Source organism: Sebastes fasciatus, chromosome 10, assembly GCF_043250625.1.
Source record: "Sebastes fasciatus isolate fSebFas1 chromosome 10, fSebFas1.pri, whole genome shotgun sequence".
NCBI lineage: Eukaryota > Metazoa > Chordata > Actinopteri > Perciformes > Sebastidae > Sebastes > Sebastes fasciatus.
The window spans coordinates 9915420-9940591 of NC_133804.1; the positions used below are offsets into that span (position 1 = coordinate 9915420).

General features: G+C 40.9%; 2 protein-coding genes and 1 long non-coding RNA gene across 6 annotated transcripts in view; 2 read left to right on the forward strand and 1 right to left on the reverse strand.

The window, feature by feature from the left end:
- Window positions 1-2976: 2976 nt before the first annotated feature.
- hdx (highly divergent homeobox) lies at window positions 2977-12689 on the reverse strand. Its single transcript, XM_074647998.1, has 11 exons — window positions 12551-12689; window positions 9353-9516; window positions 8923-9069; window positions 7513-8697; window positions 7377-7433; window positions 7121-7267; window positions 5270-5462; window positions 5101-5180; window positions 4232-4333; window positions 3580-3702; window positions 2977-3458 (listed from the first exon to the last, which is right to left on the reverse strand). The coding sequence occupies exons 2-11, from the start codon at window positions 9416-9418 to the stop codon at window positions 3213-3215; spliced, it is 2346 nt and encodes a 781-aa protein (XP_074504099.1). The 5' UTR covers window positions 9419-9516; window positions 12551-12689; the 3' UTR covers window positions 2977-3212.
- On the forward strand, window positions 12194-12824 carry LOC141775074 (uncharacterized). Its single transcript, XR_012595546.1, has 3 exons — window positions 12194-12332; window positions 12445-12528; window positions 12683-12824. It is a non-coding gene; the product is annotated as an uncharacterized LOC141775074 (long non-coding RNA).
- Window positions 12825-15740: 2916 nt separating this feature from the next.
- The window catches only part of LOC141775075 (connector enhancer of kinase suppressor of ras 2), an 82466-nt gene continuing 73034 nt past the window's right edge, over window positions 15741-25172 (forward strand). For 3 of the 4 annotated variants that reach the window (XR_012595547.1, XM_074648001.1, XM_074648002.1), the window contains exon 1: window positions 15741-16243. Coding sequence is in view for 3 of the 4 variants with exons in the window: in XM_074648001.1 (XP_074504102.1) it covers window positions 16180-16243 (64 nt within the window). In the remaining variant the exon portion in view is untranslated. The remainder of the gene's footprint in view (window positions 16244-25172) is intronic. The other variant, XM_074648003.1, reaches the window with a different exon arrangement.

Consider the following 25172-nt stretch of genomic DNA (forward strand, 5'->3'; position numbering starts at 1 on the left):
ATATTTGTGACATCACGAATGGGCAGAAATCCTAACAGCTTTTTTTCAAATGCAGAGTTGCTGAATACGGGGTGTGTATTTCCCTGTGGATTAAGTGTTTCGATACTTTCACAGTATTTATATAAGACTTAAGCCTGCTTTATAATTAAAAAAAACATGATAATCTCACTTTTTTATAATATGGGACCTTTAAGATAAGATAAGATAAGATGAACCTTTATTAATCCCCGGAGGGAAATTCCGGTGTCAGAGCAGAAACATCAGAAAACAGAGTGAAACACAGGAGAAGTAAAGGTATACAAAAATGATAAAAACAATAAATAGAGATATAAAAGATAAAGAGTGAATGGGTGAACATAGTGTGTGCAGTCCGTCAATAAATAAATAAATGTAATATGTGTATATGTGCAGTCTATAAAGTGGTATATAGGATGTATAGTGTAAAGTGCGCCTGTGGTTAGAGTCCAAGATGGTTGCAGATAGTGCATGTTAAAAGGTAGATAGTGCATGTTTAAAGTTCTTAAAGTCCTAATAGTTCTCATATGGGGGTCAGCCTTAGTTAAAGGGTGTACATGCTTATGCATGTGGTCTGGTACTGTTGCCATAAATGGATATATATTATTACTTATTTACTTTTTTCTGTCTTGTTATCTGTATATTTATGTTTTCTTATTTTATTTTCATTATTTTCTCTGCTTTCTTGACATCCTGTAGAGCCATCTAGTGACCACATTTTGCACTTGTCACCACCTGAGAGTTTATTGGCCTCTTGCTCAGGTGTTTGCATCATCACTTGTCTGTGTACTCACAAAAGGGAAAGCTGTGTGCTGAGGGTTACACCCTGAAGAAGGCTGTTTGTGGGTTGCTACCCAATCTTACATGTACCAGCATTGTTTTTAGCATTTCATCATGAAATAGACAATTGAACAAAGGCTTTTTATATATTTTTTTGCCAGAAGAGTGCCTTGGACTCCCCCCCTTTTTTTGACCCTTAAAGGGTGTAAGTTGAATGTTTTGAATCCACTGTTTCATAAGCCTGTCCATCCCTAGTCCAAGTGGAAATAAGAGGCTTAAAGCTCATCCACTTTCCCTCCAGCTCTGACTCTCTCTCCCTCCCACTGGCACAAAGTCTTTGTGTGGTGGTGAGGTAATGTAATATAGACTACAAGTCTACATTTGTTTATAGTCACAACTTAAAATTTAATTGTGAATCTAATTTGGCAATTAATTACTACCGATTCTCAAGACAATCTGTGCTGGTTTCTTCAAAATAGGATAGACATAATAATCCTAAAGGTCTTATTGATAACATTTTTATGTAGATGAATAAATAAGCTTTTAGAAAGACGCCGAATAAAAGAATGGCTTTTCTTAAAGTAGATTATTATGATTGTGAATTAATCATTTAAAAAAAAAATTTAAGGGTCCAAAATGAATGTTTTGTTTATCTTTGTGAAAGATATCTGACGTTTGGTTCCCACTTCTAACAAGGTTTGTAAGCCAGTAGTATTACAACGTTGGTATCAAGTGAGGCCTGTATTACGAAGCCAGTTCAACATACCGAGGGTATCTTCTCGTTATCTGGCTTAACTAATCCTATCAACCACAATCCCGCTAAGCGGTCCTAAATCAATCCAGGGTTTCTCTATTTGACTACCAGCACGTTCACATGGAAGAGGTGGTGTTTGCGGCATATGACCAGTCACAAACATGGACAAGTCTACTGTCAGCAGAGCGGCAGATTTTACAAAGAGCAAACTATAATATTAGGCAAATACGAAGAAGTTAAACACATAATCCAGACTAAACGTAACACCGTTGCAGCTGCCAAATGCAGGAAGCACAGCTGGCAAAAGAAAAAATTGCTGATGTGTGAATACGTAAATTAACAGACTATTAATTTAATGGAATACTTAAAAGTCAGATAAAGTCGTCTAGATGGGGCAGTGATATATAAATAGCTTTCAGAATAGAATGGATGAATAGATTACGCTTCATTATGCCCTTTGGTAAAGTTGTGGCGTGTATGACTATTTCAGCCTTCTTTCAGCTGCATCCCCGTCTCTGGCGGTGTGAAGCGGACTCAGGAGCAAGTAAAAATATAAATATAAAAAGATAATTCAAAGCGGTAAGCACCCACAGCATACAGCCAGCTGTCCTTCCAGCATTTGTCAGTTTAAACTGTTGTTTTCAGCCTGGATTATGACTGTAACTTCTTTATATTTGTGTAATATCATACGATCTGTGCACCAAGTTTTGATTGGTCAGTAGGCGGTGCTTTTATACGAGTTGATCTCTTATCTTGAACATAACCTGCTACGGAGCAGGTTAGGTGTGCAGCATAAGTTACCATGGTGATCTACCCCAGTAAGTGAAGCAGTGTGACGGAAAACCCTGAAGGGTTAACTCTGAAGTTACCTCACTAACCCCAAAGCCTGCTTTGTAGTTCATGCCAATGGTATCTCTGGGTCGTCAGCGATCAAGTTGACAGTTAGTGTGGAAAAAACAAACAAATGAGTGTGTTTGATGGTAAGCGCAGAGAACTGGCAACCATTTGTTGTGAAGTGAATGAATGCAAAGGGAGAGGGAGAATGCGACATCTAAAGGCTGAATGTTATCAATGGCACCTTTAAAGTTGAACTGACGTGTATAACAGATTGAAGTTCAAATCTTTCACCTCCTAAAAGAGAACAAGCCAGTTAGTGCCATCGGGGATATTGTATATTAATCATGTTTGAATTTTATGATGGGAATCTGGACAAATTGGATGGAAGTCCCATAGTTTTTTAAACAGATGTTGAATCGCAATATTCTTGTCTGTAACTGTAATCTACAAAAAAAACTGTGTGTGAACATTATTCTTTTAACAGTTAAGGTTTTAAAAATATTCATAGTGTTTTTTTCTACATCTAATATACGTTGATATATAAGAAAAGTGTCACTTGTCTCAGTGAAACACACAGTGAGCCACACAGATAAGTTAGAGGTCGTTTATTGTTCTCTCTGGACAGGTCCAGAGCAAGGCGGATGATATGCAGTAAAAAAGGCATTTGTCAGCCCAACAGTCGTAGTGAAGCATCAATCCACAGGCACTGGGCGTGGAGCGTTGAGTGTTTGTGTAAATGTGAGGCCATATAATCTGAAACCAGCTTCTATATGTGGAGTGTGGAAACATCCGTATGAGTCTATGTGAGCTGATGTACATGACATAGTCAATTTTGTTCTGCAACCGCCTCCTGCAGCTGCTCCTCTGATGCAGAGGGCTCAGTAACTTCAGTCGTTGTATCGTCTTTGTCTAGGGAGACCAGTGGGACTTCTTCGTTCGCTGGAGGCTCCGCGCTGCACGCCGGGCCCATCGGGGAGCCGTTGTGGTTGGAGGATGCGTCTGGCTGCGTTCCTCTCTCCACAGTCATGTCCCAGTCCTGGTCTGAAGGCTGAGGTAGACTGGCCATAAGTTCCTGAACACATAAACACAGATGGCAGACTTCAGGTGAGAAATGTCTATAAACTGTGGTGTTTCACTTCCAAGCTGTATTCTAATGGATCTCGTCAGTGTGTAAAGGTGACTGTGAATGTTACCTGCTGTCTCTCCAGGTCATTGTTCCTCACGGCGCTGAGCAGGCTCTTCGTGAAGCTTGCGAGCTCGTCGTATTTTTGTTTTTGGTTCTCTAGCTCGTTTTCTAAGAACTGCACTTCCTCGTGCTGAAACAGATGGATTCAAAGCAAAAGGCAAGACGTTAATTCAGAGCCAAGTTTGTAATTGTTTAGAATTTTCAATTTGTTTTTTATTTCTTTTCGATTTCATTTTAGTTTCGTTTTTTCAGAAATGGTTATTACAGCCACCAGTTTATGTTTGGTCAATGTGTCATCAGCCTGTTCAAGGCAGGACTGTTGTGCCGTTATTTCGCCACTCTGTTTTGTGTGAACGTTACGGAGGTGGTGTTCCGTCACTGAGTCGGCAGTGGAGGTAGTCACAGAGCCGAGCTGACGTCTGTGTGAAAGGGACAGCCGGCACGGCGGGACTACACACACTAAATGCCGACGCTGTTGTGTTAAACGTCACGCCTCTTTTTCTTCCGTGATGCCGGCATGCTATCTAAAATCACTGCATTATGCCGCCGTTGTTTGGTTCAGTGTGAAAAAGCAAAGCCGGTGTAACAGCGGATCTTCTCTATGACAGTATTGCAGAATCTCCGTGTGAAAGGGGCCATAGTCTTGTGTGTGTCTTCACCTTGAATTCCAGGAGGCCCTGCATTTGCTCTAGGTCTGAAGCCACTAATTCACCATCGTCATCGTATTCGTCTTCCTCATCCTCATCAATTACTTCGATCTTCTGTTAAAAAAAAAAAAAAAAACAGAGATTAGATCAAATTATCATGACACATTTAAGTCTTTCGGCAATTATTATCTGCTCTGGATTTCATTCCTTATATTCTATTTCTGTAATGTACTGTGTTATGTATGTAAAACACTTTGTGTTGCCGTTTTGGATGGAAGGCGCTACATACCGTATGTAGATAAGCTTTGATTTGTTTTCTCAAACAAACAAACCATACTCTCCGGTAAAAGAATAACAAAGCTTCAACTTCTTCTTGTTTGTAGAATGCATCGGCAACTGTGTTTTGTTTATAATAGTGCTGTAAAGGTTATGTTAGCTCATACTAACCATGAAACACATGGTGTGATAAAACACTAAAACTTCTAAAATGACCCGGCATGATGGGAAAATTTGCCATGGTTAGTATACAGCTGTACAGCTGGTGTATTTTAGTTGCGACAAACAACAGGCGGCTAAAATATGTTTTCCTGCCGGCCCCGTCCACAGCAGTACATTGCTTTGCTTCCGTGCAGTAACTCCTGTCTGATTCTCCAAGCTGAAAGCGTGCCGATCGTCATTCACTGTAGGTAATACATTGACTATGGATAAGTACCTCATACAACCCCACTTCAATTCACCCAAACTATCCCTTCAAGTAGAATGAAGGAGATCTAATCCATTTCATCACATTTGAGTATGAACCCTATCCCTACCAGCGCCCATTCCTTAGTGGCTCATTTTAATGAGGCTGCTACTGTAATATCAAAGAAATAATGAAGTACCACATTATTGGCCAGCGGAGCAGCAGTGAGCACATCTACTCCGTCATCTTCGTCTCTATGTTGTGAGTCGATGGTGCCATCTAGAAGCCAGAAAGATTGCATGAATGCTGAGATACACAGTTTCTACAGACTTCAGGTGTTTGTGTTTGCATTGCATCAGCAGCCTAACCTTCAGACAGGCAGAGAGATCCCTCATCATTCATGTCATCTCTGAGTTCGGGCGATCTGAGCCGCTCATCGTCGGGGCTGAGGGCCACCGGGGATTCGTTCCCTGGGGACGAGAATACAGCAGGCCCACCTGTAGGCGGAGGGATTTCAATACCCATCAGACGGTACTTCCTCCGCCTGTTACTGATCCATGTCTGAAAACACAAAAGACAACATGGTAAGTGTCACAGACTTGGAAGAAAAATGCTCAACTAAAGTTCAAGGATATCGATCAGCCTTTCAAAATAAAGTGTCAAATGTGATGAATGTAACAGTTAAGTCAGGGAAAAGAATGTATACATGTATCTAGGGCTGCAAATAATGATTATTTTCATTATAGATTAATCTGTTGATTATGTTCTCTAATAATTGATTAGTTATCTGATCTATAAAATGTCAGAACGTGGTAAAAAAAATTGTCGATCGGTGTTTCCCAAAGCCCAAGATGACACCCTCAAATGTCTTGTTTTGTCCACACACTCAAAGATATTCAGTTTACTGTCATAAAGGAGTAAAGAAACCAGGAAATATTCACATTTAAGAAGCTGGAATCAGAGAATTTAGACTTTTTTCCCCTTAAAATTACTCAAACTGATTAATTGATTATAAAAATAAATAGATTAATTTAATAGTTCACAACTAATCGATTAACTGATTAATTGTTGCAGCTCTACATGTATTGCATTTAGCCGAAAATTAGTTTTAAGTAGTTGTTTAATTATTGCAATGTGCAATGATTTGAAGATGATCCTGATAGTGGTGTACTGTTTCTCTGAAGAGGCAAAGCTTTTTCTTCCTTGCAATAAATATCCCAGTAAGTGAGATGGCAGTGGGTCATGTGTGTGTCAGGACTAGGAGACTATATTTAGTCCATCAGCATTCCTACTGCAGCCCTGATACATAACTGCGTGACTTTTACACAACTTTTGAGTTAAGTCAGTTAGAAAACTTCTATGACCTAGAAAAAGTCGCTCTTTTCCTGTTTTCTTTTTAGCTCTCGAAAGTTCAGACGAGTCAAATATTCTTGTTTTCACTAAATGTCATAGACAAGTGGCCAGGCTGTGAAGAAGGCTCACAGCTCTGGAAGTCTACAAAATAACTCTCTAGTGTCAAGGATACTGCAGAAATTATACTTTTCTAGTAGGACTGTCAATCGATTCAATTAATTAATCGTGATTAATCGCAAATTAATCGCACATTTATCTGTTCAAAATGTACATTTATCTGTTCAAAATTGACATTTAAAGGGAGATTTTTCAAGTATTTAATACTCTTATCAATATGGGAGTGGGCAAATATGTTGCTTTATGCAAATGTTGTATATATTTATTATTGGAAATCAATTAACAACACAAAAAAATTACAAATATTGTCCAGAAACCCTCACAGGTACTGCATTTAGCATACAAAATATGCTAAAATCATATCATGGCAAACTCAAGCCCAACAGGCAGTGTGCTGACTTGCCCAAAACTGCATGTGATTATCATAAAGTGGTCATATCTGTAAAGGGGAGACTCGTGGGTACCCTTAGAACCCATTTTCATTCACATATCTTGAGGTCAGAGGTCAAGCGACCCCTTTGAAAATGGCCATGCCAGTTTTTCCTCACCAAAATTTAGCCTACGTTTGGAGCGTTATTAAGCGTCCTTTGCGACAATCTAGTATGACATGGTTGGTACCAATGGATTCATTAGGTTTTTCTAGTTTCATGTGTTATTATCGCGTTAAGTTTGACAGCCCTATTTTCTACATCTCTCTGTATTTGTGTTAATATACAAAACTAATTCTTTAACCCTGTGGAGTTGGTTACCTTGACTATTTCAGTGTCTACATTGAGTTGGTTCGCTGCAGCAGTGATCTTTTCCCTGCAGACTGAGCCCAGGCTGGTCATGCCTCGGTCCCAGTAGCGCTTCAGTTGGATGAGATCCCCATCACTGAACTGGGTCCGATCCTGCAGCTGAACCACAAACCTCTGTTTAGAACATTCACGCTGACCTTTAAATGTTTTTTTCCTATATTATATATTCAAAGTTTTGTGTTTAAAGTGACAAAAAAAAAGTACTGACTGTTCTCTTTCTGGAGTTGCTGATAACCCAGGGGGCAGCAGACACACCGACTGCAGTCTGCACACAGACACAGTCAGGTTAAGTCTTTCAATTCACTTTGAAGGAAAGCGGCATCGACGCTAGAACCTCTCCTTACCTGTGAGTCGGATTCCGCTGAGAGTGAGGTCTGTGCTGTGACGGAGTAGCTGCCCTGAAGAGTAGTGTTGCTGTGGAGCGGTGTGGGTCTAGAGCTGATCGTAGGGGGCGTGTGGCCTCCACTCACCACGCACACCTCAGCCTCGCTTGGACTGGTTGACGTCCGCTCCTGGTGGATGTGTGTCTGAGCGGCCATGTTTGCCAGCTCCTCTTCCCTTTGCCACTCATTTTCTTCGTCTCCGGTTTCCATGGCGATGGAGAAGTTATGACTGGCGTCCAGAGAGTGGTCCACCGGCCTATGACTTTCCTGGCTTTTACGGGTAAACGCGTGACTCGGCCCGAGCCTGTCGCCCTCGCCTCTTTCTGACAAGGTGAAGACCTGCTGGATACGAAGTGTCTGCTCAGAGGAGGGACCGGAGTTTTGTACTGCGAGGGAGACCCGAGGCTTCTGAGGGGCGGGCGGTTGAGGTTGGGGGTTGGAGTGAGGTCTGTGCTGAGGCTGCTGACTTTGGGACTGCGAGGACGAGGACCAAGGGCGAGTTTGCGCTGTGCCATACTGCCTGGTCCAGTTGTGAGGTACCACCCCTGCTCCTGCGCTTATCCCCGACACCCCGAGGGATAAAGCTCCCTTCCTGACTGCAGTGTAGACTAAAGGCCCTGAGGCGGAAGTGAGGGGTGGGAGGTTCTGAGAGAGCGAGACCAGCTTGGAGTGGAGGGGCGAGGAGGTGGAGCTGTTCCTGCTCTGCAGGGCCCGGTTGATCAGAGACGAGGATGTGTGCGCGGAGAGCTCAGAGTCCGACTGGGATGGGGGGGCGTCGGGTCTGGGTCGGGAGGGTCGAGGGACGGAGTTTAGAGAGTAAATCCCGGTTAGTATGACGTCATTGTTGTTGTTGTTGCTTCCGCTGCTGTGGGGAGAGGAGGAGGAAGGGGAGGAAGATGTCGACGAGAAAGAAGGGAAGGACGAGGATGGAGGGAGGAGGTGCACGCGGTTCTGGATGTTCCGCGCTGCGGCCAGTTCGGCAGGAAGCAGCGCCCCTGTCGCCATGCTGTGATTGGACAGTGAACCCCCGGGTAATGTGTGATTGGAGAGCAATCCCCCACCGAGTCCATGACCGGACAAGGAATGAGACATGCCTCCGTTCTCTATCCTGGAGGCGATCTTGCGTCTTTTGTTGCCGACCCATGTCTGCGGGGAGAAGAGCAATCAGCTCAGTAGCATCACTTAAAAAAACATTCTGCAATACACTACAGGGACTAATTCAGCAAAGTGAGGATAATAACTCAGGACTCTGCATTAGATGAAGACTCGCTGTCTCAATTACTTGCCCCCAACGATGGTGCAACACAAATCATAGAAAGGACTCCCGCTTCCCTTTTTGCTCATTCACACAAACACATTTTATGGGCCTACCCGGACCACGCTGAAGTCCAGTTTGGCCTCCTGAGCACACTGCAGTATTAGCTGAAAGCAGGCCTTGCTCTGATTGGTCATCCCGTTATCATAGTAACGTTCCAGGATCCTCTGCTGGTCAACCGTAAACACTGACCGCAGGTTCATCTGAGAGACAATCACAAAGATAAAGAGCCCACAAAACACTTTGTATCACACAATAATTCACTAGAGCTCACTGGCAGATTGTGATTTGTTGATTCGATTTAAAGAGATAAAACATTAATGTGAACTTATAACTTCATGACACATGTGCAATTGTGTCAAAAATGTCACATTCGCAACATTACAACTGCAGCAGCAGTCCCTGTACTTTGTTTTCAATATGTCAGATGTCATTTTTTTTAATATTTTGTAGCTCCAATTGGAATACAACTCTTGATGTACTCACAGTCTGCAGGCCACGTCTCTGTGACCACGCATCCATTCTGCTACTGGAGGGGAACGGGGCAGCCATGCAGATCACAGCGAAACCTCCATGTTTCTAGATTAGCACGAGTTTGATTGCACTCATCGTGTGTCTCAGTGTACCTGGCACACTGCTGGGTAATGGGGCTGAGGAGAAAGCAAAGCAGACAAACGCTAAATAAAAAGAGCATAATTACAACTCCATGTCATTATGAGCACACTTCTACACTAATAATAACAGAAGAATAGCAGTCTTTTTCTGCATCAAGATTGAGAAATGCTACAGACATCCACTTATTCACAATTGTGGAGAGAATTTAATTGGAAAAATCTGATTTGTTTCTTCATTACGCCTAACATAAAAAACAAGCAAATTCTAAGGCTACAAACATGCTGGAGACAATGTGACCATTCAGACGCAAATCATGCACAGATCTTCTGGAGTTGCCCAAAAATAGAACCATTTTGGGACAGAGTGAATTCAGTATTAAAGGAGGTATTAGGATATTTAATCAAGAAATGTTCCATTTTATACCGGGGTAATATAACTACAGTGGTGCTGAAGGAAGATCAGTACTGGCAGAAAGGTCATTACCATAAAATGGCTTGTAGCGGACACCCCCAGACTTAGTCAATGGTTAGACATAGTACAGGAAATATTTGTGATGGAGAAAATGACTTATTCTCTAAGAGTGAAAGAAGATGAGTTTAACAGAAAATGGGGAAAATGGATTAGGTATAGAAATAAAGACATAATCACTGTTTAACTGTATTGACAATACTGTAAGTTATTGGAACATGTTTTAATAAGAAAATAACCCTGTGTACTGCATCATCAATTGTAAACTGAACCCCTCGCTGCACTGTTGCAAGTTTCGTTGTTATATGTGTGTTTTATTTGTGTATGCATAAAAGCAATAAAGACTAAAGTGACAACAAAAAAACAAAGATTGAGAAATGCACTAGTCAGTTTCATCACATTGTAGACAACCAGTCAACACTTTGTCATATAATACATTACAACATTTTGGAGAAAGTTGCATCAAGCTTTGTGAAGCTGTAAAACATACAACACACTGTCAGTCATAATATAATAGGCTGCGACAAGCCCACAGTGTAGCATCAATAATAACACTATCAATCAAGCTAATATGTTAGAATAACATTGTTCTATTCATCAACTTAAATGTGTGCTCTTGAATTAATCATGGAGTTATAATAATACCCGACTTTTGGACAACAAAAAAAACATTATAATGTATTATAAGCAAGGTGAAGTAAAAAATTCCAGCTCCAAACGAACATAATTTAGTATGGTAATAACAGCTGTCAGTGTGTCAGTGTGTTGACTTGACTATGACTTGCCCCAAACTGCATGTGATTATCATAAACTGGGCATGTCTGTAAAGGGGAGACTCGTGGGTTCACATATCTTGAGGTCAGAGGTCAAGGGAGCCCTTTGAAAATGGCCATGCCAGTTTTTCCTCACCAAAATTTAGCATAACTTCATAGCGTTACTTAGCCTCCTTCGCAACAAGCTAGTATGAGATGGTTACCAATGGATTCCTTAGGTTTTCTAGTTTCATATGATGCAAGTGTCTCCAATCTAGCTTTAAAACTGACTAAGCCTGATACAACAATATATATATATATATATATATATATACACACATACATACCACATACACACATTAAAGTTGATGAATAGAACATAATGGTTTTTTTTTGTCCAAAAGTCAGGTATAACATGTCATTAATACGTGTATTATTATACCTCCATGATTAATTCAAGAGCACACATTTAAGTTGATGAATAGAACAATGTTATTCTAACATATTAGCTTGATTGATAGTGTTATTATTGATGCTACACTGTGGGCTTGTCGCAGCCTATTATATTATGACTGACAGTGTGTTGTATGTTTTACAGCTTCACAAAGCTTGATGTAACTTTTACCAAAATGTAGTAATGTATTATATGACAAAGTGTTGACTGGTTGTCTACAATGTGATGAAACTGACTAGTGCATTTCTCAATCTTTTTCTTTTTTTTTGTCACTTTAGTCTTTATTGCTTTTATGCATACACAAATAAAACACAAATATAACAACGAAACTTGCAACAGTGCAGCGAGGGGTTCAGTTTACAATTGATAATGCAGTACACAGGGTTATTTTCTTATTAAAACATGTTCCAATAACTTACAGTATTGTCAATACAGTTATACAGTGATTATGTCTTTATTTCTATACCTAATCCATTTTTCCCATTTTCTGTTAAACTCATCTTCTTTCACTCTTAGAGAATAAGTCATTTTATATATATATATATATATATATATATATATATATATTCATATATATATATTCATATATATACTGTATATATGAATTGTATTGCAAGCCTTCAGAGTAATAAATGTGTGTACAGTATAAACAATACAGAAGTTATCTTGGACACAGCTCACTAGCTTTTAGCTTCCAATCCTCCACACAAACAGAGATAGTAATAGTATTGAATGGGCTCCAGTGTTATGAATGCGAAGCACATGTGTATAATGTTGGCACACTGAGAGAGAATGAGGGAGAAAAGAGAGACAGCAAGCAGCTGGGTTAAAGTAGCAGCAGTTGGACTGTCTGTCAGAGAGCTGAACAACTCTGGTGACTACAAGTTTGAATCAGAGTTGTTTTGGGTAAAGACAGCAGAAAACAGCACATACGGGAGAGTAGTGCGACCAATAAGCATCCAGAACAGACAGACAGCAGCTGTATTGTGGCAGGCTGACTGCGCATGGCTACAGTCAATATGGAAACATTACGGACACAATTAGCCAACACATTGTAGTGGGGCTCGTTAGATTAGTACAGCAACAGCCTGGAGGATTGAGAAGCACAATATCCCACACAAGGAAGCACATGCCATGAGTTGAAGCCAGCCAGCCAGCCAGCCAGTAAACAAACCGGGTAAGAGCTGCAGCACCACACACACACAGCTAGCATACAGGCCCCGAGCATTAGCATAGCTTCCCCATGGATAGCTGCAGCTAAACTTTTCCTTCAAATCTGTGATTTCCAGACCCTGGTGTGGATATACCCGCTGACCCTGGCTTCTAAAGGATACCAGCAAGCACGAGCAGGGGGTTTTCCTGTAGCAGAAAAAGTGAAATCACTACCCTACTTACCATTTTTGATGTCAAAATCAGACGGACAGTGAAAATTCAAGCAGATTTCTTCACCAGTCCCCCCTTTTTGCTAGACAATGAAATCAGAACGTCCGATCATCAATTCTAATCATGATTGTGACGTGTTCGCAGACAGGAGCCAATGGGAGCTCAAGATCATCGCTGTGACATTCGGAAAAGCGCCGTAGTCCCGCCCACCATTGACTTTGTTCAGTGGGCCGCTGGAGGAGGAGGAGGAGGTCACAGACATGTGGAAGCAGAACCAAAACTTTGGTTTGTGTCCTCATCAACCTGGACATGTCAGAGAGTATCCTTTGAGAAGTGTTTGTAGTTTAGTTTGCCACTGAAACTGTGCTTGACCAGTATGTATAGTAGGTTGCCAACAGGAAGTGTTTACTGTTTCACTGCAGGATACAACATATCATATGTCCCTGTTAGTCAGACAGCAAATGTTGTGTTTAGATTTCCATCTTTAACTTTTCATCAATTATGAGATTTCATATTGACAGGAAAAATGTTGCGTGCGATTGATGCTTATTTTCTATTGCAAAATGTTTGGTAAATGTCAATCGATTAAAAATATTAAATCACGATTAATCGCGTGATTGGCCACGATTAATCATGATTAATCGCAAATTAATCACACATTTTTTTATCTGTTCAAAATGGATCCTAAAGGGAGATTTGTTAAGTATTTAATACTCTTATCAACATGGGAGTTGGCAAATATGCTGCTTTATGCAAATGTATGAATATATTTATTATTTTATATTTTGTCCAGAAACCCTCACATATACTGCATTTAGCATAAACAAATGCTCAAATCATAACATGCCAACTCAAGCCCAACAGGCAACAACAGCTGTCAGTGTGTCAGTGTGCTGACTTGACTATGACTTGCCCCAAACTGCATGTGATTATCATAAAGTGGGCATGTCTGTAAAGGGGAGACTCGTGGGTACCCATAGAACCCATTTTCATTCACATATCTTGAGGTCAGAGGTCAAGGGACCACTTTGAAAATGACCATGACAGCTTTTCCTCAACAATATTTAGCATAACTTCATAGTGCTACTTAGCCTCCTTCGCAACAAGCTAGTATGAGATGGTTACCAATGGATTCATTAGGTTTTCTAGTTTCATATGATGCAAGTGTCTTCAATCTAGCTTTAAAACTGACTGAGCTTGTTACAACAATATATATATACAGTATATATAGTATATATGTATGTATACATACATACATATATACTGTACATACTGTATATATGAATTTTATTGCTTTTTATCTTAGAACTCAAATGACTATAAGAGACAGTATTACAGATGTTTTAGATAACTGAAAAAACACTATTCCTAAACATCTCTTAATCCCAAAATAGGTTATACTGTACTGCACGGTGAGCAATACAGTAAAACTGACTTGGGTGCTGTCTTATATTAGACCATTTCACAGTTTTAAAAACAAAAACATTCTAAATGTGTCTCAGTTTACTTCCTGTTGCAGTGTATGTGAATGACATGAGCTGACAGGAAGTAAACATGGACCCAAGCTGCTGCCTAGCAATGCAATTCCATTGAAATGGTCTATAGTCTTATGTATAGTTTATTGACGTTTCTGCTAACAATATGCTGTATATACAGTATATCAGAGAGAGACAGAAAGACACAGAGCAAGTATGAATAATTTGGGGACAGCAATCCAAACCATTAGGCAAATTGGACAATAAATGTTCTCTCCTGTGAACCAGGTCGAAACAGACATTGAGGTACCTTGCCAATAACGTAAACGCAGCCACTAACTGCCATACTTTTTCATTTGAAGGACTTCACACAACATGATTGTTACTTTTTACTGAGCATCCCTATCTGTTTGGAGGTTCACACTAGAGCTAAATGGCATTCTGCACTTTGAAACTAATCTGTTTTGTATGTCAATTCTGTGTGACAGAAATAAAGTAAATTGATTTATATTCACTGTGTTTTGTGATCTGTTCCTTCTGTCTGTTTATCTATCTATCTATCTATCTATCTATCTATCTCGATTTTTATCTTCTACAATTCTGAATCGATCATAACTTCCAAAAATCAATTTGAATTTTTTCATCTTTATTAGATTCATCACATACAGGTACATACGTGAACTTTAACCTCTACATTTAACCCATCCAAAGGAGCAGTGAGCTGCAGTAAAGCGCCCGGGGAGCAACTTTCACTAAATGTTTCACCTTTGTGTCCATATCTGACAAAATAACCGTCTTTGTTTTGTTAGAGCTCCTCTCACATAACATCTATCTATCTATCTATCTATCTATCTATCTATCTATCTATCTATCTATCTATCTATCTACTATCTATCTATCTATCTATCTATCTACTATCTATCTATCTATCTATCTATCTATCTATCTATCTATCTATCTATCTACTATCTATCTATCTATCTATCTATCTACTATCTATCTATCTATCTATCTATCTATCTATCTATCTATCCATCCATCTATCTATCTATCTATCTACCTATCTTTCTGCTACCTTTTCCATCTCCCTATGTATAAAGTGAGCCTTATTTGGGTGGTGGTGGTGTGTGGTGGTGGTGGTGTGTGTGGAGGGGATGCTGGCTGCCTTAATCCATGACGTCACCTGTGTCCCAGGTGCGCAGCAGGGGGCGCTGTTCTTCCCAGCTGAGCCCATCATGCACCGAGCAGCAGCAGCAGCAGCAGCGCCACGGACAACTGATGCTGATCTCCTCATCCATCCACAGATGGTGAAGTTAAAAAAAAAACAGCTGACATATAAGCATTACCTTATACCTTGTGATGTAGCACGCGCAAAGAACATGCAGACAATCACCATTTTTCTATATAGGTAAAGAAGACTAATGATGACACGAATTATTATTCCTAATAATAAAAGCTTATAATATCTATAATATTTCAGGTATTTGTATAATATGTCTGTGGTACTCAAAATACCTTACTGCGCTTTATATATGATTTTGCCACACAGAGGTTGCATTTCATCAAAGGGATTGTTTAAGTTATTTCTGCATGTATGTATATGTGCATGTGTGTGTGTGTGGGGGGCAGAGAGAGAGATCCTCCCTATATATGGTGTGCGTTGCACCATTCCCTGGTCTGTGTTATGAGTGGTGGCCCTTGTGATGCTGCAGCGAGGCGGGCGGGAGGAGGAAGAGGAGAGGAGAGGAGAGGAGATGGGGAGGGCTCGCTCCATCCTCTCGCACCCACCGAATCCACTTCTCACAGCGCGCGGGGCTGCTGGCGGGAAGGCACGAGAGAAGAGAGAGAGCGCGAGAGAGAAGAGAGAGAGTCGAGAGAGTGAGGGAGGGAGGGGGGAAAGGAGTGTGTGCGCGTGTGTCTCCGTGTGTGTGCGCGTGGATTGCACCACCACCGCATCCCCGCTTCTTCTTCTTCTTCACCGTTTTCTGCAGGCGGCCATGCTCTGATGGAGAGAATAAAACTGACAAACCTTTCTTTCCTCTCAGCTTATCCAGCCGCCGCTGCAGCCGCCGTGTCATCATCCTTCCAGATGTGACCGACGGGTCGGTTTATGTCGCCCGCATTGAGTTCTGAGCCGTTCACCTCGGAGAGACTGACTGTGACACCATGGCTTTGGTTATGGAGCCTATAAGTAAATGGACACCAAAGCAAGTGCTGGACTGGATGAAAGGTAAGATTGGATTCATTTGCATCATTGAGGATGGTGATGGTGATGGTGATGATGATGATGATGATGAGCAGAGGAGGGCCACACTGTGTGCATGTGTGTGTCCTCCTCATCCTATAAACCTGCAGGCTTGACTGTGTGATCTGTGAGTGTGGTGACTGATTAAAGTCATTAAAGTATAGGAGTGGATGCATTGGAGCCAGTGCGGTGAAATGGATGTCCCCCCAAGAAGCAGGGAGTGGAGGCTCAGCATTCTGTCATCTCGCTTGCTTGAGAGAGCCAAGCCTGTAGGATGCTGCTGCTGCTGCTGCCTCCATCAGCAGCAGCAGCATCAGCAGCATCAGCATCAGCTCCCATCAATGAATGTGCAAGATATGTCACCTGCTCTTCCACTGGCTGTCACATGCTCTAAGCCACACTCATTGTATGTGTGTGTGCTTGTGCGCGTGCACGTTTGATTAATGTAGTTTAGCTGCATGCACCCCCCCACCCCTCCACCCCCCTCCTCTTCCACCACCACCACCACCTATGCCAGCCCGTACAGTCAGCCTCAGCACCGTGGACAACGCAATGCCTTCCTGCCATATGAGGCAAAACAGCACCGATCACTTATTTCTGTTGCTGGCTTTGCTGGCACGAGATAAAACAGTATGAATGAGTAATCACTAATCATGCGTGCATGTGTGTGTGTGTGTGGTAGGAGCCGTTCTCACACACTCTGGTCAGACACAGAGCTGTGAGGCAAACTGTGGTAGGCCTATTGACAGACAATGGAAATGGGGATGGAGGGAGGGGGGGAGGGGTGGAGTGGGGGGGGGGGGGGGGTGTCCGCAATCCCTTACTTCAGAATGACTTAATCACTCCTGTGTGATGACTCAAACCTACAGTGTAATACTCCTATAGACAGTTGTGATTGTGAGTCTGCATCCATCGCACATACAGAGTGACCACTTTTTAATAATCCATGAATTTCTATACATGTGTTTCAAGATTTTCAGTATGGTAAAGTGCTGATGGTGTCTGAGATTAGAAGTCAAGGTGGTTGTCGGACCCTCAGGGGACACGGCGGCGAGGGGGGGAGTGTTTGGGATGCGTTACGTTTGGGTGATTACGATGATGTTCCTGGTTTTGTAATTGCTCTCCTCAGCCACAGCCAGTTGGAGTTATACGGCTTCATCCTCTGATCCGTGGAGTGTTCACTTGGAAAGCTGAAATTTGATTGGAGATTAGATCAGTAGCAGGCCAAGTGCGGTTGCAAGGGTTTTGCAACATGGAAAACACTAAAAATGTTGGTTTTGGTTCAGTTTTTTTGCTGTGTAACTGACTTATCAGACGATTAGACTGTTGTCAGGCTATTGAATAGGCGTTATCAGTTTCTATAAGCCCCACAGATGTGGCTCAATAGGGGCCTACTACACCCACTGGTCGGTTTTATCATCTATTCACATGATAGATCACCGAAAGAAGGTTTAAAATAACACGTCAGTGACCTATAGCGACCGTAGTAATTATGACAGGAGCAGTGAGGCGCTGTAGTATAGACAGTGTGAAACTCCATAAGGGGTGGAGGTCGGAGACGATGGATGGGACACAAAACACAGGGTTTTGTCCAGAGCCCCTAAATTGTGTGTACTAGCCACAAAAGCCTCAAGATTCCTCAAAATAACATCAATATTATATACAGAAATGTAAATGTTTTCACAGTTTTACTCACCTAACTTGAGGACAAGAAATGCTTTACTGAAATTAAAGTTATTTAATGGAAATCTTCCCTGAATTTTAAATACAAAACACAGGGTTTTCACCGAGGAGACCGGAGTTTGCATCCTGTGTGAAACCAATAATGTGTAGTTGTCTTTTTGCTCGTAGTTATTTTAACCCAAGACAAAATGTTTTTCCCTAAACGAAACAAAGTGGTTTTTTTTTGCTTAAAACTAAAGAAGTTGTAGTTTTGTTGCCTAAACCTACCTTTTTTTTTTTTTGCCTAAACCTAAAGAAGTTGTAGTTTTATTGCCTAAACCTAAATAAGTTGTAGTTTTATTGCCTAAACCTAAAGAAGCCTTTTTGTGTTCAAAAGGTGACGTTTCATTCAGTTTTACAACATGTTAGAACTTGTTGCTTTTAAGTTTCACTTTCACTTTTACAACATAGTAGGCCCCTATTGAACCACATCTATGGTGCTTATAGCAACCGATAACTCCTATTTAATGGCCTGCTAACAGTCGAATTGGGTGGACTTATGGACATATATTTATGTTCAGGATATCTAAAATGAGATAGTAGTGATTACTTATTGCCAAATGCGGAGTTAATTACACTTAGCCATGATTTTAAACATGCTGCCAGTTTAGGGCCAGTAAGTTATAAGTCAGTCAGTCCCAAAAAAAACATGTGCTGATATAAAATCCTGCATTTGGCAGTGATTTGCATTCCACCCACAGCAAACCAATGATTCCCCTCCTCTTACAGGCTGCAGGGATGCTAGCTCTGAGCATAAGACAAGCTGTATATGAAGACTGTAGGGCTGCAACTAACGATTATTTTCATTGTCGACTAATCTTTCGGTTATTTGCTCGATTAATCGATTAATTGTTTGGTCTATAAAATGTCGGAAAATTGTGAAAAATGACGATCAGTGTTTCCCAAAGCCCAAGACAACGTCCACATGTTTTGTTTTGTCCACAACTCAAAGATATTCAGTTTACTGTCATTGAGGAGTAAAGAAACCAGAAAATATTCACATTTAAGAAGTTGGAATCAGAGAACTTTTACTTTTTTTCTTTAAAGAAATACTCAAACCGATTAATTAATTATCAAAATAATTGGCGGATAATTTAATAGTTGACGACTAATCGATTAATTGTTGTAGCTCTCGAAGAAAATCACAACAATTGGATATAAACATTGTAAGACGTGCTGTTTTTTGAGGAACAGACACCATTTTATATCAGTTATTTCAAGTGTCATGTTCCTCAATCTCAAACTGTGATCACTAGGAAATCACCAAAATAGGAAGTGAAAGTTTCTATATGATTTAAAGCTTGGAATGAAAGTGGAATGACAGCACATGGAGATGATTTAAACCCGCGAGCGGAATCTGGGGGGGAGGAACAATGAAAGAATGCTGTTATTTACAGGTTTCAGATAATCTGATGCTCTGAAACAACCTTTTAGGTTTGTCGTCAGTAAAGTAAAAACAAAGAAAAATTTACACAGTTGCACCACAAGTCTTGAGGGAGAATTGTTTCATCTTGTTGCGGCTCCACTCGTGGTTTCCTCGTATGTGTTCTTTGAAGATGAGTCTCCTTGCCTCTTCCACGTGAAGAGCCCGAGCTCAGAGATTCGCTCGCCAACGTCTCTCAGTGTTGTCCCTGTTCCTGTGAAGCCCCCTCCTTTTTTTCTGTGGGGCTTCAAACATATAGACCCTCAGTGGCAGGCTTATGCTCAGATCTTATTTTCTTCTGAATAAAGTAAGGGGCGAAAGGCTAGTATTAATCTGTGCGCTTACAGGAGCTTCACGTTGGCCTCTGTTTCTGGAAGCTCTTCATCTCTCTCAGGCTGATCTGAGGAGTCTTGTGTCATTTTAAGGATGCAGTGACACTGAGGTCTTCCTTAAGAAGTGCTGGTTTCTCTTGCTTACCAGAAGAGAGAAGAATAAATGTACACAGATGTAAGACACATTGGTGCTGATAGCAAACATTTGTCCTCACCTACATCTTTTAGACAAAGAGCTATTTATGTTATTTCTCTGTGGAAGGTGGGGGCATCAGTCGGACATCATAGCTCTTAGTTTCTCTAGAAATACTGTGCCGTTTTGCCTGTGCACAATGGCTAATTGGAGCCACATAGCAACGTGTGTAGCTGAATTGTGTGTACTGTGTGTTTTGGGGGAATTGTGCAGCCAAATAAGTCAATATTACATACAGAAATTATATACACAATTTGACTAACTTGAGGCAAGAAATGCTTTACTGAAACACATGTTATTTAATGGAAATCTTTCCTAACATTTAAAATATTGCCGATCAAAAATGACAAATTTTGTTTGTTTGTAAGATATATGCAACAACACTAAAAATGTAATTCTGTAAATGATCTATAAAAAGTGTATCCACAGGCCAACTCAGATCTTATACGATTCTTGTTTTAATTTGATCAACATTCAGAATTTTTTTTTTACCACGTTTTTGTAATGTATTTGTCAGTTTAATTGACGGAATAATATGCTTTTCTTTAAAAGAGTACATATCTAGGCATGTTTTTATTTTTGGTCGGTGTTAGGAGTAGTAATTCAGATATTTTACCGAAGTAAAAGTATCAAAACCACGCTGTAAAAATACTCAATTACAAGTAAAAGAGAGATTTGCATTTTCCAAAATGGACTTTATTATCAACACAATGTACTTACCTGCCTCAGTGTATTTATATATCTTGGTTTAATATTACTGATGCATTAATGGGTCAGTAGCTTTAGCTGAAAGTTGATACTTTCATCAGTAATATTGCAATATATATAAAGCAATTTATATACGTATATATATATATGTATATATATATACGTATATATATATATAGTACATAGTATACATAGTACATAGTATATAGTAGTATAGTATAGTATATAAGTACATTTTACTAATAATAAAGTCTATTTTGGAAAATGCAGGACTTTTATTTGTAATTGAGTATTTTTACAGTGTGGTATTGATACTTTCATTTTGGTAAAATATCTGAATTAATATTCCTAACACTGACAAACAAACAAAAAAAACATGCCCAGATATGTGCTCTTTTTAAGAAATGTGTATCCTGACAATGAATCTAACAGATATATTACAAAAAAAACATCCGGTAAAAGACATTTTCTGAATTTGATCAAATTAAAAACAAACGTATAAGATCTGAGTCGACCTGCTGTGGATTCACTTTTTAATAGATAAAATAAAAATCATATACGTAATGAAAGGTTTGTGTTGCTGCAAATATCTTGCTGCTGGCTGTGAAGTTTAACATATAAGAAGTATGTGATTACTTGTTTTGTATTTAAAATAGTAGTCTGCAAAGTAACTATAGCTGTCAGACAAATGTTCTGGAGTAAAAAGTTCAATATTTCCCTCTGAAATGTGGTAGAGTGGAAGAAATAAGTAATATCAATACATAAATAATACTTAAATAAAGTACAAGTTCCTCAAAATGCTACTTAAGTACTTAAGACTTGAGTAAATGCGTTGGTGGATGAAGTACTCAGATCTTTTACTTTAGTAAAAGTAGTAATACCACAGTGTAGAAATGATTTACTCTATATACGCTGGGTAGTTTAATCTATGACATATACATAATCATTTATTTGTTGATTATATTTTGTATTAATAATCAAAATCAGCAAGTAACTAACTAAAGCTATCTAATAAATGTAGTGGAGTAAAAAGTATATTACCACTGAGATGTAGAGAAGTAGAAGTATAAAGTATAAGAAAATGGAAATACTCAAGTTAAGTACAAATACCTCAAAACTCTACTTAAGTACATGGCTTGAGTAAATGTACTTAGAGACTTTCCACTAGTGGTTTTGATCAGTGATGTTTTTCTTCATACCTTTTTCTTCCACCTTTGAAATAGCTACATTTGCATTTCGGTTGGATCATCAGAGACAGTATCAGGTTGTGTGACACATTGGGCACTTTTTTAGGAATCCATCATTCCCGAGATAATTGAAAAAATGACGACCTTCATCTAGGTCTCGTGGACAGCAGCTCCTTTTCCTCATCAGTCCACTCCTGTCATATGAAAGAATCTGAGATCCTACGGAGAAAAACCTGACACAGCTAGCTACCAGGCCGAGCAGCAGCGTGTATACTGTATCCCCCACTGCTGTAGAAGCACTGCTCCAGCAGCAGAACACTGGTGAGCCTCACAGAAAGATGACTCATCAGCGTTTGTTTTGATTTGAACACCCACACTGGAGGAGTTTCCTCTATGTGTGTGCGTGTGAGGGGGGTATGTATCTGCCTCTGATGGGGTGTGTGCAGACGCAATTGATGTGTAAAGTATGACGCGTAAGGATCTGTGCTTTAACGTGTCGAGGCAAACGAAGAAAAAAATGGACTGCTCCTCGGCGATGCTGTGTGTGTGTACCTCATAAGATCACCCTGTGCTTTCAGGCACACGGTATCGGCAGCAGCCTGCTGATGCATACAGCCACGGGAAAATGAATAAGGCGGTTCACTTTTCCTCTTTGCGTGCAGACGTGTTGGAACAAAGAAAATCTAAAAATAAAGGTGATGTGTGACTGTGAGATCATGAGATGCACACATTTAGATGGAATTAAACGCATTAATGTGTAGCCGTGGCACGACACGGACAGCAGGAGATGCTTTGTTCTTCTGTTGAAAGAATCCCCTGGATGTTATTTGGTTGTTTGAGTGTCCTGGGGAGGCAAGAGCCATGTTTACTACCATTCCATACTGTTTCCCCTGATCTGGTCTCCTGCTGACATGTTAAAGAAGTCTGTGTTGGAAAACACGCTTCCCCTGCCTCTGACTGTGTGCTCCTTGTTGTAGTTTCAGCTGCATTAAAGATTAAAGAGCGTGCCTTATTATGAGCACACACACACACACCCATAGAGGAAACACCTCCAGTCCTCTATTTTCATACACTAGTGCAGAGATGCACGCACCGCATATGGACGCACATGGCACTCAAAGGAATGCACATGCTCACTGAAATGATATGCTATGTTTGTATGTAATGCACACGCATGCACAGACACACAAACTCTGGAGCGGCAGCTTTAAGTGGGGCATCGGTAGCCATGGCAACCAGATCCGATCGTGTCGGAGTCACAGCACATGTCATAAGATGGGGAACCAGCAGCAACGCACACAGATGCCCAATCTACATCCCGTGTGCCTCGAACGTTTAGACACGTAGCGAGGCGCATGTACATGTGCCGCACTCGCGCACACACACACACACACACACACACACACACACACACACACACAAGCTTCCCCTTCTATTTTATGGCCCCGAAGCAGAGAGAGAGAGAGAGAGAGAGAGAGAGAGAGAGCAGGGACACGCATTCAGAAATGGGGAGGCGCGAAGCAAAATGAAAGAAAGGCTGAGGAGCCTAAGATGGGGGAGGAAACGAGGGAAGGGTGGGCATGACGGAGAGAGAGAGGGGGAGAGAGAGCACAGAAGCGATGGCAGAGCGGTGCGGAGAATGGGAGGATGCAGTGGGCATCATATCAAAGCACCCGCTCTATCCGGGCGCTCGGACAGAGGGGCCTGTGTGTGTGTGTGTGTTCGTATGTGTTTTACTGGGTTGATTTTGCACCTGTTGTTCCGGGCGGCTGCAGTTTTACGACCACATATATCAACTTCAAGCAACCTTAGGGGTCAGGGCCCCACATGAGATTGTGTACAGATAGGGGTCACTTGAGATATCTAGATATGGCAAAAAATTGTGTGGAAATGTTTACATGACAACTTAATTGCTGGGTTTACAAGGCAGCAAATGAGAAACCCTGACTTAAAAGATTAAACCAGATTTTAAGCTTTTATCCTTTTATAGTTGCCAGGAAGTTAACAGTTTATTTCAGCTTAGCTGTCAACATTACTGCTAAGCTAGTTTGTCTGTTTAAGCTCAGACCAACAGCTGGGTCTTACACAATGTTTCAGAATCATAAAAAAACACTTCATTGAATCAGCTTCATGGCTGTCGGGTTGTTTTGGTCTTTCAAGGGACTGTTTGTAAGAATCAGAAATGCTTGTTAACAGCGACACCTGTGGCCGTTAAGTCAACGAAAGTCAGCGTCGGGTTCGCGCTTGTGCTCGCTCTACAGAGACATGAACGAGCATCGCTCAACACAGTGAGGCGACACACGTCAGCTAAAACCACAATATCACTCTATATTTCACCTGCTTGGCAGTAATGTTATAGCTGACAAGACGGAGGTCTCTCCATGAATCAATGCTGATCCTAGTGTTGGCTTTTCCTGCTTCAGCTTCCTGACCGCAATCGGAGGGAACAGCGAAGACACCGGCACCCGGTCGGAGACGATAACGTTACTCGTTGCAGAGCCCCGTCACTTCACAAGACACTTGACACCTCTGTTGGTCTGGTGGAGCTGCAGCAGTTATTTCTGCACAAACGTCCACTGTACATTCACTAGATATTCTTAGAGCTACTTACTCTTCTGCAGTGCGTAGTGTGCGCACATGCACGTGAGGTGGAGCGAGCTGACTTTGAACAAATATGATAAAAAGTTATTTTTATGTCACTATATCCTGACAGTAGTGCACGAGACAGATAATTTGTGAAAAAATCATGTTCCTCTGTGGTCCCCCCTTGTGCTCCTAATGGCCCGATTCTTAATGGTACTAGCTCCGGCCGGTAGGCGATGCTTGGTGTCGGCTCGACTGTTTTCAACATGGCAGCCGGGTCACAAACTAATTTTACAGCTAAACTGTACACTACAATCTGTTTCTGAAAACATTTGAGGAGAGAAATAGGTATTACAGTAACAGAATATTGATTCATATTTGATCAGCGCTGACTAATTTGACAGTTTGATTGGAGTTCAGAAGTTTCATGAGCTGTGACTGACAGCTGCGTTAGAAACTGCTCGGCTCCGATTGGTTGTTTTTGTTCGGGTGTGGTGGAAACTTACAAATGTCATCAGGAGCACTACGAGGACACAGAGGAACATGATTTTGTTCACAGATTATCTGTCTCATGCACTACTGTCAGGATATAGCGACCGTTTTATAAAAATAACTTTTTATTATATTTGCTCAAAGTTACCGACTGCAGCTTTAAAGCTGCTCTACTAAATATTTTTTTATCAACAAGCAATCAAATGACTGTGTGTAATGTAAAAGGGGTCGCTCATAGTGTTGAACCCACAGTCAATTAGCACCCGACTCTGCA